General features: G+C 44.2%; 1 protein-coding gene across 1 annotated transcript in view; it reads left to right on the plus strand.

The window, feature by feature from the left end:
* LOC118369152 (phospholipid-transporting ATPase ABCA1-like) overlaps positions 1 to 16531 on the plus strand; it is a 240971-nt gene that overhangs the window by 29524 nt on the left and 194916 nt on the right. The window contains exons 8-9 of the mRNA XM_052497231.1: positions 3490 to 3576; positions 3873 to 4068. Of these exons, the coding sequence (XP_052353191.1) occupies positions 3490 to 3576; positions 3873 to 4068 (283 nt within the window). The remainder of the gene's footprint in view (positions 1 to 3489; positions 3577 to 3872; positions 4069 to 16531) is intronic.

The raw sequence follows: 16531 nt of genomic DNA on the forward strand, positions 1-16531 counted from the left end.
TTTGTTTTTGGCTAACAAAATGCTTTTGCTCATGGGCGTGGGGAGTTATATACCTTTTAGTCAAATTAGGTCATCTCTGGCCAATATCTGTCCATTTACGGGACCCCTTTTGGCTCAAGAGCACCAGAGGCCAAATGTCTGTACAACCTCTTTCATTTAATTTTGTTCTCTATGCTCCTCCTCTCTTGGTCTCCACTAACCGTTGTAAAGTAGAAACAATTAGATTTATTTAGCATTGATATTTGCTGGATTTCATTGAAACCTTACTTCCTGTAGAGGCGACAAAAGAGTCCACTTCCCTTCTCAGTTTATCTTTGAGAGAAAATTTGTGGGACAGCAAAAGCAATGAATAAGTGATGAGGCAAGAAGTTCATGGAGGGGAAAAAAAAGCCATTTGAACAACTTAAGCTTGGAGGCATTTTCAGTCATCGAAGAAAATGCCAGACAAGATATGGCAAAAAAAAGTCATCTGGCCCCCCTGAGCAAAATGGAGAGGGGAAAAATACCCTTTCACACACTGAGAGCTTGAGGTTGAAGAAAAGTAGTGATAACAAATACATAAAGAAAGGGACTTTAGAAATACAAAAAATGTAGTCTGGGTTTATCGAGACAGCATTGAGTGGTAGTGGGTGATTTAGTTGTGTTGAGACATAATATATATTTTTAAGGGAACACAGAGCACAATATAGTGAGGTTATAGGGAGCATTGTACACAAAGTAACTGGTGCTATCTTCTTGTCTTACAAGGGTCCAGGTGCACATTACAGTAGCTTAGAAATATTACTTTTGCAACGTGGATATTTTTCTGGAAAACAAAGTGGTTGGTAGTGTGTTTTAAACATAGAATAATTTAATTGAATAAAAGTAATTTATCCCCAGAGGGAAAATTGGATTTGTCACCAGCATTGGGCACATAGCTACAGGGACAATAAAGACCCACAGGAATACATAAGAACACAAAGTCCTGATAATACTGATGGCTGGTGGAACCAGTGCAATATAAAGTGCATTTGGAAAGTATTCGGACCCCGTGACCTTTTACATATTTTGTTACGTTAAAACCTTATTCTAAAATGGATTAAATTGTTTCTTTTCCTCATCAATCTACACATAATATCCCATAAAGACAAAGCAAACATTTTGCAATTACGGCCTCGAGTCTTCCTGGGTATGAAGACTCTCCATGATGATGGTGCCAGCATCATGCTGTTGGAATGTTTTACAATGACAGGGACTGGGAGACTAGTCAGGGTCGAGGGAAAGATGAACGGAGCAAAGTACAGAAAGACCCTTGATAAAACCTGCTCCCGAGTGTTCAGACTGAGGCGAAGGTTCCCCTTCCAACAGGACAACAACCCTAAGCACACAGCCAGGACAACGCAGGAGTGGCTTCAGGACAAGTTTCTGAATGTCCTTGAGTGGCCAGCCAGAGCCCAGACTTGAACCCAATTGATCTCTGGAGAGACATGAAAATAGCTGTGTTAGCGACACTCCCCATCCAACCTGACAGTGCTTGAGAGGATCTGCAGAGATGAATGGGAGAAACTCCCCAAATACAGGTGTGCCAAGCTTGTGGCATCATACCCAAGAAAACTCGAGGCTGTAATCACTGCCACAGGTGCTTCAACAAAGTACTGAGTAAAGGGTCTGAATACTTATTTGAATGTGATATTTCAGTTTATTTTATGTCATAAATTTATACACATTTCTAAAAAACACTTTTTGCTTTGTCATTATGTGGTACTGTGTGTAGATTATTGAGGATTGTTTTTATTTAATCCATTTTAGAATAAGGCTGTCCACTTATCAAAATGTAAGACGTCAAGGGGTCTAAATACTTTCCGAATAAACTGTATGACTTCAATGGCATCAACAGAATCAACTACACATTCTGAAACAACATTAAGATATAGCCCCCAACACATGGCAAATGTATTGTAGTAACCAGTCATGCTGTGTTGTGAAAGTACAGTAAATTACAGAGCTATTACTTAAGGTCAAAGTAACATTAGTTTTTGTCCCAGACTCATTTTCAGTGACAAAGTAGGGTGCTTGGATGTTATGAACTCTGAAACAACAAAAATCTGAGGAGGTTCTTTTGGGGGCATTCCTTCTGAAGTTACAGTATCCATTAAAGTTCCCATTACATCTAGTAAGGTCACTGTCTTGGTAACCTCTGTGGTTTCTGAGTCCACAATGAAATGAATGTTCTATTTTTGTAACACCATTCCATGCTCTAGCCTCCCTTGGAAACACAGCTGAGAAATGACAGATCATGCAGAGAATAAAGAGCGAAACATCATAGAGTTCCCCCAATGACTCTGAGAGATTGCCTTGTGCCATGGGTCTACTTATCAAGCCATTAATACGATACAGCCCAAGACCTCTCTTTCTGCCCATTGACTACTTAGCTGTGATTTCAAGCTGTTTCATCCCAAATTTCCTAAGTGAGATGCCCATGCTTTTCTAATCAGCACGTCTCGGCTTCCTTGTGTATTGCTGCCGACGGTAAAATTGAACCAAAATGAATATACTGAGAACTCAATGAGGGCTGCAGGATAAACGGGGATTCGAGTGACACCTCCTTGAATTTGTAAATGCTCTGTGGCTTCAACTTTTCATAAATACAACTGGGGGATTTAGGATTCATTTTCTCTCTTTTAGCACTCTCCCTCTATGGATTTGAGCTATATTGTTTTTCTCAGTGAAGGTTCAATGGGGGACTCATGTTAGCATACTCCTGACACATGGAAATGATAGCGTTTAAAAGGACACGTGCGGTGGCTTGGCTGCCTTGGGCCATTGTGTTCTAAACATCAGATATGTGGTATGGCTATGAATCATATTCCTGCCATTTTATAAAAATACATCCACAATAAACATTGTTGGGGAAGATACTGGTTTTGACATTGCTTAGACTAAAACTTACCACAGGCCTCATGCACCCAATGCTTTTGAAGGAGGGCACTGTTGGAAAAATGCTGCATCTAGGCTGTTTTTCCATTGTTACAGTAACAGCACTTTATAGAATGCTATATATCCTCAAGCAACTATTATTTTAAACGGAAGACATGCACCTGAAAAAGGAAATGCAGAACTACTCTCTGTCGGCCAGTTTTGTTGCAAACACTTGAGGTGTTTGAGGTAACATCTGAGGTGTTAGCTTGAAGGGGAAGTACAGTATTTTACAACATCATCTTAGAAGGTTTCACACTGTGAAAGTAGTCTATGGGCTAGAATAAACTGGAATCCATGTTTTTTTTTTAATAGCCACTACGAACATGAGCGAACTTTAACCAACGCTAGCTAAAAATCAGTGGGAGTGATAAGGGCAACAGTGCAATTCAGATTGAGGAACCATCTAACATGAAGTTGTAAAATACATAATTTAACCTTTAAAACACGGAGCCTGTTACAAACAAATACACATTATATATTGAATAGAAATCAACAATGTTTGCTAAATCAACTTCTTATTCCCTCATTTAGCTACCTTCAGCTTTGGATTTGGCTCCGTCCGAGACCTTTGGATTAGTGAGAAAAACTACAGAGGATGCCTTAACCGTGATTGATGAGGTGGGTGTGGTAGTTATTTAACATCTGAAGGACAGTGGGCCTACATGGAAATCCAATAACATTCAGTATTAGTTTCTGTTGAGAACACCTGTGTCGCCTAGTGACCTGGGCTTGTATGACTCATTGTAATCAATAACAATAACGGAAATTTAAAGACAATTCTATTGAGAAATTGCATGATATTGTGTTGTAATCATATCAATTTGTTGTCTTGAAGTCAATAGATTAAGTACCATACTGTGATGTTCTGAAATGTAGTTGTGCATCTTCCTCCAATGACACCCCCACCAATACAGATGAACAAGTTGCAGAACTCAATGTTGTTCAAGGCCGCTGATAGGCTGGATTTCAGAGCAGATGCATTTGGCAGTCTGAACATCCTACTTTGTGGTAAGGTATCAAACTCCAACTCCACCAAGACCACCATGAATTTCCCTGCTTTTGGAGCGATGAGGAATGACACAGAAAACAAGGCCAGGAGCAGCAACTCCAGTAAGTATTGTTAATAGTGCACTCTGCCTTGACCTATCCAAATACTGATTTCAATTGTTGAAGCTTTTATTGTCATATTTACCACCTTGTCAGTCCAACATTGCATTTGAAAGAAATAGGTGAATGGTTCAATTCGAGCCCCCTGAAACTTTGACTTTTGTTGCATTTAGGGGAGCTCAATATCTCAACCGTAATTCACACTGCATACCATATTTGTATTAGGGTGAACAGATAATTCCCTCAATGTTCTTACTTTGTTTGTGTAATTAGTTTGAGTTCACACAACAACGACAAAAAATTATTTCTGCAAAAATGAAATTGCATTGACAGAAAAGAGCAGACATAACACACGTGCGATCCCAAACACACAAAGTTTTTTTTTTTTACTCCTTTTTCTCCCCAATTTTGGGTTATTCAATTGGTAGTTACAGTCTTGTCCCTTCAATGCAACTCCCGTCCGGACTCGGGAGAAGCGAAGGTCGAGTGCCATGCATCTTCCGAAACACGACCCTGTCAAGCCGTAATGCTTCTTCACACACTGCTCGCTTAACCCGGAAGCCAGCCGCACCAATGTGTCAGAGGAGACACTGTACAACTGGGGACATGGGTCAGCGCGCCCGGTGCGCCACTAAGAGTCGCTAGAGCACGATGGGATAAGGACATGCCGGCCGACCAAACCCTCCCCTAACCCGAACGACGCTGGGCCATGGTCTCGGGCTGGCTACGACACAGCCTGGGACTGAACCCGGATCTGTAGTGATGCCTCTTGCACTACGATACAGTGCCTTAGACTGCTGCACCATTGTGTGGGAGGCCCAAACAATGTTATACATGGAGTACCCATCACCGTGGGGTAGGAAGAGAAACTGTGGAGAGAAAAGAAATCCCTACGTGAGCATTAAAACCAGCCCCTAAATAGAAGCATTCCAAAACATCTGGGACTAGTCTGCTGACAGCATCTAGTAATGCATGATCTTTCCCCACCCCAAAGAATAAACACTAAGCCAATTCAAGGATAACAAAATAATACAATTCTCCTACCTTGGCCTTGATAAAACAATACTTGGAGTTATACTGTACATGCAGCTCCAGCCCATGAAAAATCATAGAAGTAAAATACAATTGAATGTACAAGTTTGGCCAAACCTCCCACCCATCTCCCCCCCAACAGCCCGTAGCAAACTTCTCAAATAGTAGAGATAGTCAAATAGAAACTAAAAAAGAGAGGTAAGTCAGCCAACCAGTCGGTCTCTTAGGGCGGAGGATATCCCTGCCCATGCTGCACTGTGGACGGAATCGCCCTATTGTTTTGCTGTTGTGCATTCCAAATGAGCAATATTTTGGAAAACATATAGTCAATTTCCAGAGCCAACCCCCAGAATTCCACCGTAACTGCACAATAGTTTTCTTTGCTGCTGTAAATCCAGCTAGTAGAATTCGATGTGGAATAAGTGTCAAAGATAAAGATGAATCATCATTCAGCAGGCACAGGTAAGGATCTGAGATAAGGCTTACCATCATCAATCTTGACAGCACTGAGCATATGTCACTCCAAAATGTGTGTGTGACTGGACAATCCCGGGAACAGTACCGACAACATTGTTTGTACAGTGTGTGCAGTTTGGATTTATTATTTTCATCAGAAAACGTTTATATGGAATTGCATATTTTCTATAAATCAAATTGAAGTGAATGAACTGGCTAAGATTCTTAGATTTGACCATATCCGATCCCAATCAGGGTTTAATCCCATCCTCTCCAACTCTGTCTCCCATACCACCTCCATGGGTAATATTTTATAAGTCTTCCCTGCAAGTGTGTCATATATCTCTGCTACTCGCCCTCTAAAACTCCTATCTGGACCTATCCAGCCTGCCATTGGGCAAATTCCAGGGTACACCATAAGCCTTCATAGCTGACCTTAACTGCAGATGCAGGTAGTATGAGGATCCTGGCAGGGAATAGTTGTCTTTAATATCCTGAAATCTGTGCAAAGCCAATCTCAATATAAATACATCTGTTTCTACATCTGCATTGCTTGCTGTTTGGGGTTTTAGGCTGGGTTTCTGTATAAGCTCTTTGTGACATCTGCTGATACAACAAAATGTGATCCTTCAAAACATAAACACCCTTTGAAGACCAAGAGGCCTGGGTGAAAGGATGTCCAACTGCAATTATTTGAAGTGGTTCCATATTGGAGATGACCTGACGACCTATTAACTTTTACACCCTCTTCCATATATTCAAGGAGTTCAGAACTGTGCTACCAACCCCAGCAAATACAAACTGTTTTAGTCGATGTGGTTTAACCAGATCAGATTCAACAGCTCTCCAAGGTACAAGTGATTGACGGTCCATTCACACTTGTAATGCTCTTATTTGAAAAGCCCAACGATATAAGTTGAGAACCTCCTGTGCATTTAGCATGCTGCAAAGTAGGGAGTTTGATCCTAGCCCCTTTTCCACTTCGTATAAAGTTAGAGATAAACGTTGGAGGTGGCGATAAAGGGATCATAAAGAATAAAAAGTTAACCCGGGGCAAGATATTCATTTTCACTGGGGTAACTCTACCCTGTAACAATAGTTAGATTAGACTACCTCTGCAAATCCTTGTTAATGTTTTGCAACAGGCCATAGAAGTTGTCTCTAACAATTTTCTGCAAAGTAGGATGTATTTTAACCTCTAAATAAGTCAAGCTGGTGCTTATTGATTCAAAAGAGGGTAACTGAGCATAGCTGCTTCATTTAGAGGAACACAAATTTGGTCCAGTTTATCGTGTATCCAGACAACTCATCAAACAACTCCAGTACACGAGAGAGAGAGGACCCAACATTGAAGAGGAACAGAATGATGTCATCTGTATGACGTGAGATAAAGTTTGTAGACCCATGAATTGCAATTGGAGATATAGTCATACTTTCTCTGACAGCCTGTGCAAAGGGCTCTAGTGACAGAGCAAAAAGCAGTGGGGACACAGGACAATCTTGTCTAGATCCGCGTTGTACTGGAGATGGAGACGATTGACAGGTATGAGTTGTCACTGACGCAGTGGGACTGTTGTATAATGTTTTTATCATAGAGAATGAAATTATGATTGAACTCAAACTGCTCCAAAACAATCCATAGATATCCCCATTCTAACCGGTTGAATGCCTTTTCAACATCAAGTGACAAAACAGAGTAGTCGTGATGTAAATTGTCAGCAAATTGTCAGCAATGTCAATAACATACGTACATTATCTGCAGCCAATCTCCCTTTTAACAAAGCCAGTTTGGTCATGGTGTATTAACTTACACACCAAGAGATCAATACACATGGCCAATACTTTTGCATTTAACTTTGCATCCCCACAAATCAGGGAGACTGGTCGGTAACAAGTACATTCAAGCGAGTCTTTTCCCTTCTTCAGTAACAGAGTAATTCATGCAACGTTATGGTCTCTATGGAGTGACCCAGTCTCAATAGCATAATTAATGGAGTCCAAAATCAGGGGATCAACTTTATCCCATAGAACCAGATATAGTTCCATCAAGCAAGGGAGATTTCCCTTTTTGTAGAGCCCTGACCGCATCCCCAGCTCCTCTAAGGTTACGGGTTGTTCCAGCAGCTCTGTCTAATAAATCCCATTCAGTTCAAGCCAAATTCTGCATAAATAACTTGCTCCTTTGCATATCAAGTGTAGCTTCTGATGAGTAAAAGGCACTATAACAAATATTTAAACATGTAATTGATTTATTCAGGATCTGTGACTACTTGCCCATCACTTAAATGTATAGCATTAATTGATGGCTTAGATTCATTCTGCTTCTGCCACAGAGCAAGCAATCTACTAGGTCTGTCCCCATGAAAATATTTCTGTTTAGCTCAGTGCATACAAAATTCAGCTTTGTGCAATGAGAGTGCGTTGAATTCCCCTCTCAATGCTAAGAGTTTTTTTGACCTATCCTCTGAGAATGCATCCGTCTGCTCTCTCTCCAACGAGTCAACCTCAGCCTCAATCTCTGTGTAGCGCTTATTTCTGGCAGAGTTTAATGTCGAGGAAAATACTATACAATTGCTTCTAATAAAACATTTAGCTGCTTCCCATAATGTCCGAGGACTCTCACACTGCTCCCTATTGATTACCAACAATTCTTCCAGCTGTTGAATAATCTACATTATAAATCCTGGGTTCAACAACAAAGAATCATTGAAACACCATCTACGAGCTCGAGGAAAATGTATTAAAATGGGTTATTGTGCACATCACAGGAGAGTGATCAGATATCAAATTGGGCAACATCTCCAATGTTGATATATTTTCGATTAGTGAAGGTATGACAAAGATCATATTCTAGAATAGACTATATGTAGAGCAGAGTCTGCCATATGTATATTAAATTCAGTTCTGCAATAAATGTTCTCAGCACAAGGGAAGACGCAGGAAGAGAATCCTGACGACTTGAGAAGTTATCTGACGCTGGGTTAATCATTGCATTAAAATCTCCCCCCACAATGAGATGACCATAATGGAACCATAGCAAATAGTCACTGAGATCTGAAGTTTTATATCAACCAAGACCAACAATAAAGACAGCATTTACCTTGAAAGTGCATGGTACATGCAGTGACATTAAAGACAACAGAGGATACATATTTCCATACAGTAGCTACATGAATTATCCAATCGGAGAATGGGTTGTAAAATCATCCATACATGTCATCGCAGTCTTCCTCCTGAACTATTGTTGTGTTTCTTGATAGTTTCACTAGCTAGCCGGCCAGCCAACTACTCCCCCTACCACTAACAGTAACAGACAAGTTGCTTGCCTTTATCTAAAAAACAAATTCAATGTGTTCTTTCAGTTCGGAAGAAACGGTTCAGTAAAGTCCTCGCAACAAAACTACTCGCCACGCCAGTTAATTCGTAAACTCTGTTCTATGAAGCACAGAGCTGTAGCTAAGGTTAGTTTATGTCTACTAGAAATAGATAAAGGACCTAGCTAGATAGCAAGCTCGTCAGCCGCAACACAGTGGCTTCCGCTCTATCCCGGGGTGAAGAGATGTCCATCTCCTGTGCAACTATGTCTTCTCCGCGATCCAAGTCTGGATTGGCACTGCGGCCTGGGTTTGAAGTACCATTTGCCTCGAAAGTTGATCAGAGGAAATCCTCTGCCTCCCTGAGTGAGTTGAAGATAATCCTGTTGCCTCCATGCGTTAGTTTAAGGAGTGCAAGATACTGCAGACATATCTGTAGACCAAGCTCCATCATCGGAGTGAATGCAGTTCTATTCTTTGTGATCTCTGCACTGTAATCCAGAAAGAACTGCAGATGTTGGTGTTTGTGCATAATGGGGAAAACGGTCCTTGCCCCTTGCAGGATAGCCTGGCGGTCAGTGTAATCCAGCAGATTAAAGATCAGGGTTCTGGACCGCTCAGACCCGATGCCTTTGCTGAATACGCGATGCGCCCTCTCGATGTGGATGTCCGGGCTCCAAATTGACTGATTTATTTTGAGAAACCAATGGAGTCCGACCCTTCCTCTGAGTTGTCAAGTCCCACCGTTTAAAATTTGACATACGATTTCTCTCCTCAATTTCTGTAACTTTTAAGGACATGTCCTTTTTTTCATAGTCTGCATCATTCATTTGTTCTCACGCACCTTGGAGTGAAGCTGGTCGTATTTCCCCTCGGTCTGTTTAAGAGACTTGCTCAAGCCTTCCACGGCCAAAGCATTAACTGAATTGTTGGCTTTAGTCACCAGGACCTGCAATCAATCAAATGTATTTACAGTAACCCAGCCTAAAACCCCAAACAGCAAGCAATGCAGGTGCAGAAGCTCAGTGGCTAGGAAATGCTCCCTAGAAATGCCAGAACCTAGGAAGCAACCTAGAGAAGAACCATGCTATGAGGGGTGGCCAGTCCTCTTCTGGCTGTGCCGGGTGGAGATTATAACAGAACATGGCCAAGATGTTCAAATGTTCATAGATGACCAGCAGGGTCAAATAATAATAATCAGAGTGGTTGTCGAGGGTGCAACAGGTCAGCACCTCAGGAGTAAATGTCAGTTGGCTTTTCATATATGATCATAGAGAGAGAGAGAGAGAGAGAGAGAGAGAGAGAGAGAGAGAGAGAGAGAGAGAGAGAGAGAGAGAGAGAGAGAGAGAGAGAGAGAGAGAGAGAGAGAGAGAGAGAGAGAGAGAGAGAGAGAGAGAGAGAGAGAGAGAGAGAGAGAGAGAGAGAGAGAGAGAGAGAGAGAGAGAGAGAGAACTTAAATTCACACAGGACACTGGATAAGACAGGAGAAATACTCCAGATATAACACACTGACCCTAGCCCCCCAAGACATAAACTATTGCAGCATAAATACTGGAGGCTGAAAAGCTGCATTCTTTGGTGTCAGAAGGTTGTCCACAGCCTTTTCCACGGCTGATGTAACAATAGCATCCAGGCTGCGATGTTGTTCCACCATAGCCTGTCTCGAATCCACCATAGCCTGTCTCGAATTGTGCGCCTCCCCATGGGTCTCCCAGCTGTGACAGAGACTGTACTCGAACCCAGAATCTCTAGTGGCAAGCTAGCACTGCGCCACTTGGGTGGCCCCCCACAATGTGCTTACAGTGTTAGTACTATGTTCCTAGAATGATAACATCAGTTTTGAACAGTCCAAGGAGGTTTCTTTAATGTGTCAATTTTGTCTTACTGTTAAGGAATTTTGTTGTACAACAGTTTCTGAAAATGTTAAATAATGATTGGAATAGCATATTATTATTATTATTATTATTATTATTGTGCAAAGGGCTTATTATGTGGTCTTGGATCCATTTAGCTGTCAAACAGCAATGTTGGGTAATGTATACACAGCTCAGACATGGCACTCTACCATGTTTAGAAATGACATTCATGAATGCTTCAAAGGTCACACTTGTCATGTGGGACCTGTATGATTCCCCTGATCACTGAAGTATTGTTCTGGGAAATGGGCTTCAATATGCTTCCTCCAATGACAGTACATCCATTTAGTATAACAGTAACCAGCTAGGCATACACATACCGTTGCTATTCCCAATGACATTAAATAAATATGTAGCCCGTTTTTTCTGCCTCTGTTTTCCAACAAATGGTCATGTTTTAAAATGCAGCCGGGCCCTTGTCTGTTCAGCCTGACAAATAGTCAGCTGCTAAGATATTCATCGATTATTTACAGAGTGGAAAAGTTTTCTGAGGCCAGGAGACGCTAAAGTAAAAAAATGAGAGAATCTTAAAACTTACCAGGGATGTGACCTGTCAAGTCAACCTATTTATTTACAGTGCTGAGTTCCTCATTACACAAATGTGTTTGTCCCTCCGCTTACCACTGAGCACAAGTTCTCAAGTGTAATGTCTTTTCGGATTGTACTAATTAGGGGCTGCTCTATCCTGTTCCATTAATTGCCTGTTAGTTTGAGGATCCACAGGATGTTTATTTGAATCGGTTTGGTTTTTCCATGGAATAAAGTGTGTTCTGGTGCCACTACAAATGAGTAAAACAATGCAGCAGCCATTTGAAATGAGTGCCAACACCTCTGTCTGCATGCTAATAGCTTAACTTGCTTCTTTTTAGTGCTCTGTACAGTACATGAGTATGGGAATAAACGTCTCTTTTACAATAACCAATATACTGTACGTCTCTTTTGCAAGACTCAAAGTGGACTCTGAGGAAAACTAAAATAGAAACAATAAACGGCTATCAAAGTTTCTCGGTAAAAATGTACCCCTCCCAACTTAATTTATGTTGGGATTAGGCACCATCCTATGGCGTCATTAAAGAAAAAAACAGGGTAGTAAACTGCTGTCTATGGCAGTAAACACTTGATAAACATTTTTTTAAGATGGCCTCCAACAAAGGAGAAATGAGCCCTTTGGATCGATTGTTTACACTCCCAACTGTGCTGGGAAATCACATATAATAGAGAAAATGGTGTGTATAGTGCATTGACATGTATGATGGATAGAGCCCATGGCAGTTCTTTCCAACCCTGTTCCTGTAGAACTACTGTACTTTCCTGTAGGTCTTCAATCCAACCCCAGTCGTAATTCAGCTGATCAACCAACTATTTAGTAGAATCAGACGCACTAGATTAGGCTTAGAGTTCAATATCTTCAGGATGGTAGCTCTCCAGGAACAGGGTTTTAGAGTCCTGGGCCCGGTTTCCCAACATTTTATTTGGGATAAATTCATTGTTAGAACCATATGATACTATAGTTATTTACAGCATTAACAATGTCTACACTGTATTTCTGATCAATTTGATGTTATTTTAATGGACAAAAAAAATGTTTTTCTTTCAAAAACATTTACATTTACATTTAAGTCATTTAGCAGACGCTCTTATCCAGAGCGACTTACAAATTGGTGCATAGGTCATAGTCATAGGTCTAGAAGGATGAGAGCAGAGGAGAGAGAGTTAGCTTTAGCAGTGCGGAGCGCCTCCGTGATACAGAGAAGAGCAGTCTCAGTTGAATGACTGGTCTTGAAACCTGACTGATTTGGATCAAGAAGGTCATTCAGAGAGAGATAGCGGGAGAGCTGGCCAAGGACGGCACGTTCAAGAGTTTTGGAGAGAAAAGAAAGAAGGGATACTGGTCTGTAGTTGTTGACATCGGAGGGATCGAGTGTAGGTTTTTTCAGAAGGGGTGCAACTCTCGCTCTCTTGAAGACGGAAGGGACGTAGCCAGCGGTCAGGGATGAGTTGATGAGCGAGGTGAGGTAAGGGAGAAGGTCTCCGGAAATGGTCTGGAGAAGAGAGGAGGGGATAGGGTCAAGCGGGCAGGTTGTTGGGCGGCCGGCCGTCACAAGACGCGAGATTTCATCTGGAGAGAGAGGGGAGAAAGAGGTCAGAGCACAGGGTAGGGCAGTGTGAGCAGAACCAGCGGTGCCGTTTGACTTAGCAAACGAGGATCGGATGTCGTCGACCTTCTTTTCAAAATGGTTGACGAAGTCATCTGCAGAGAGGGAGGAGGGGGGGGAGGGGGAGGAGGATTCAAGAGGGAGGAGAAGGTGGCAAAGAGCTTCCTAGGGTTAGAGGCAGATGCTTGGAATTTAGAGTGGTAGAAAATGGCTTTAGCAGCAGAGACAGAGGAGGAAAATGTAGAGAGGAGGGAGTGAAAGGATGCCAGGTCCGCAGGGAGGCGAGTTTTCCTCCATTTCCGCTCGGCTGCCCGGAGCCCTGGACATTTCTAAGTGACGCCCAACTTTTGAACGGTAGTGTATATATACAGTACCAGTCAAAAGTTTGGACACACCTACTCATTCCAAGTTTTTTTGTTGTACCATTTTCTACATTCTAGAATAATAGTGAAGACATCAACACTATTAAATAACACATGGAATCATGTAGTAACCAAAACAAATTTGAAATACTTCAAAGTAGCCACCCTTTGCCTTGATGACAGTTTTGAACATGAGGTAGTCACCTGGAATGCATTTCAATTAACAGTTGTGCCTTGTTAGAAGTTCATTAGTGGAATTTCTTTCCTTCTTAATGTGTTTGAGGCAATCAGTTGTGTTGTGACGAGATAGGGGTGAATTACAGAAAATAAAAGTAAAAGACCAAGTCCATATTATGGCAAGAATGTCACGCCTTGGTCATTGTATTTTGTGTTTTCGTTATATGTTTGGTCAGGCCAGGGTGTGACATGGGTTTATGTTGTTGTATTTCGTATTGGGGTTTTTGTATTTGGCATTGCGGCTGATTAGGGGTGTTGTTAGGCTTGGCTGCCTGAGGCGGTTCTCAATCAGAGTCAGGTGATTCTCGTTGTCTCTGATTGGGAACCGTATTTAGGTAGCCTGGTTTCGCTTTGTATTTTGTGGGTGATTGTTCCTGTCTCTGTGTAGTATCACCAGATAGGCTGTAATTAGATTTCACGTTCCGTTTGTTGTTTTGTATTTTGTAATAGTTATTTCATGTATCGCTTTCTTCATTTAAGACATGAGTAACCACTACGCTGCATTTCGGTCCGACTCTCATTCTACAAACGGAAGAACGCCGTTACAGAATCACCCACCACTCACGGACCGAGCAGCGTGTTAACAGGCAGCGACAGCTTGAACAGCAAAGGGAGGACGTTATGGACAGCAGAGGCATGGAGTATACTGACGTTGGAAGAAATCGACAGGTGGGCGGCCGACCCAGAGAGAGTGCAGGTGCCCGCCTGGGATTCGCTGGAGCAATGCGAAGAGGGCTATAGGCGAATGGAGTCAAAAAGAAAGACACGTCGGCAAAGAGCGAAAACCGAAAGTACCCCCAAATATTTATTGGGGGGGGGGCTCATGGAGAGAGTAGCAGAGTCAGGAGTCAGACCTGAGTCTACTCTCCCTGTTAATCGTGAAGAGCAGCTGCAGTGGGAGAGGCTGCACCATCTGGAGAAATGGACATGGGAGGAAGAACTGGACGGTAAAGGACCCTGGGATCAGCCTGGAGAATATCACCGCCCCAAGGAAGAACTGGAGGCGGCGAAAGCTGAGAGGCGCAGATATGAGGAGGCAGCACGGCGTAGTGGATGGAAGCCTGAGAACCAGCCCCAAAAATGTATTGGGGGGGCTTAGGGAGAGTATGGCTGAGTCAGGAGATAGACCTGAGCCAACTCTCCTTGTTTATCGTGAGGAGCCAAGGAGGAGACCAGAACCAGAGCCGGTGTTAGAGGTGAGCGAAGCAGCGACTGTGAAGGAGTTAATGGGGAAAGTGGAGGGGAGAGTAATGAGGGAGTTGCTAGCTTGGTGCATTAGGTACAAGATTCATCCGACGGAGCGTGTCGGGGATTTGATGGCACCTGGGTCAGCGCTCCATACTCGTCCTGAGATGCGTGTTAGTCGGCTGGTGAAAAATCTGCCAGCCTCACGCACTAAGCCTCCTGTGCACATCCCTAGCCTTGCACGTCCTGTGCCAACACTGCTCTCAAGATCTCCAGTACGCCTTCACGGTCTAGCCCATCCTGTGCCACCTCCACACTCCAGTCCTCCGGTAGCAGCTCCACGCACCAGGCTGCCTGTGCGTGTCCTCGATCCAGTACCACCAGTTCCAGCACCAGGCCTTCAGTGCGCCTCGCCTGTTCAGCGCAGCCAGCGCTTTTCTCCTCTCCTGCGCTGCTGGAGTCTCCCGCCTGTTCAGCGCAGCCAGAGCCCTCCTTCCCTCCTGCGCTACTGGAGTCTCCTGTCTGTTCAGCGCTATCAGAGCCTTCCTTCCCTCCTGCGCTGTCGGGGGCTCCCGCCTGTTCAGCGCTATCAGTGCCTTCCTCCTCTACTGCGCTGCCGGAGTCTCCCGCCTGCCCAGTGCCGCCAGTCTGCCCAGCGTCGCCAGTCTGCCCAGCGTCGCCAGTCTGCCCAGCGTCGCCAGTCTGCCCAGCGCCGCCAGTCTGCCCAGCGCCGCCAGTCTGCCCAGCGCCGCCTGTCTGCCCAGCGCCGCCAGTCTGTCAGGTTCAGTTAGATCCACCAGTCAGCCTGGATCCACCAGTCTGCCAGGATCCGCCAGAAGTGCCAGTCAGCCAGGATCCGCCAGTGCCAGTCAGCCAGGATCCGCCAGTGCCAGTCAGCCAGGATCCGCCAGAAGTTCCAGTCGGCCAGGATCTGCCAGTCGGCCAGGATCTGCCAGTCAACCAGGATCTGCCAGTCGGCCAGGATCTGCCAGTCGGCCGGGATCTGCCAGTCTGCAGGGAGCTGTCAGTCTGCAAGGTGCTGCCAGCCTGCATGGAGCAGTCAGAGCTGTCAGCCTGCATGGAGCAGTCAGAGCTGTCAGCCTGCATGGAGCAGTCAGAGCTGTCAGTCTGCATGAAGCAGCCAGAACTGTCAGTCTGTAAGAAGCAGCCAGAGCTGTCAGTCTGCATAGAGCAGCTAGATCCGCCAATCAGCCATGATCTTCTAGATCTGCCAGACAACCAGTCTCTTCCAGATCTGCCAGTCAACCAGTCTCTTCCAGATCTGCCAGTCAACTAGTCTCTTCCAGATCTACCAGTCAACCAGTCTCTTCCAGATCTGCCAGTCAACCAGAATCTTCCAGATCTGCCAGTCAACCAGAATCTTCCAGTTCCACCAGCCAGCCAGGATCTACCGGAGCCTACTACCTGCCTGAGCTTCATCTCAGTACTGGGCTTCCTCTCAGTACTGGGCTTTCTCTCAGTACTGGGCTTCCCCTCAGTTCCGGGCTACCCCTCAGTTCCGGGCTGCCCCTCAGTTACGGGCTGCCCCTCAGTCCCGAGCTCCCTCAGTCCCGAGCTGCCCCTCAGTCCTGAGCTGCCCCTCAGTCCCGAGCTGCCCCTCAGTCCCGAGCTGCCCCTCAGTCCCGAGCTGTCCCTCAGTCCCGAGATGCCCCTCAGTCACGAGCTGCTCTTCAGTTCTGTAGGTTTCTGGGTGAGGACTATTAGGCCATGGTCGGCGGAGAGGGTGGATTATCCCAGGACGCGAAGGGGAGGAAAAAGGACTTTAATGGAGTGGGGGCCATGTCCTG

This window comes from Oncorhynchus keta, chromosome 35, assembly GCF_023373465.1.
Source record: "Oncorhynchus keta strain PuntledgeMale-10-30-2019 chromosome 35, Oket_V2, whole genome shotgun sequence".
In the NCBI taxonomy this organism is placed as follows: Eukaryota; Metazoa; Chordata; class Actinopteri; order Salmoniformes; family Salmonidae; genus Oncorhynchus; species Oncorhynchus keta.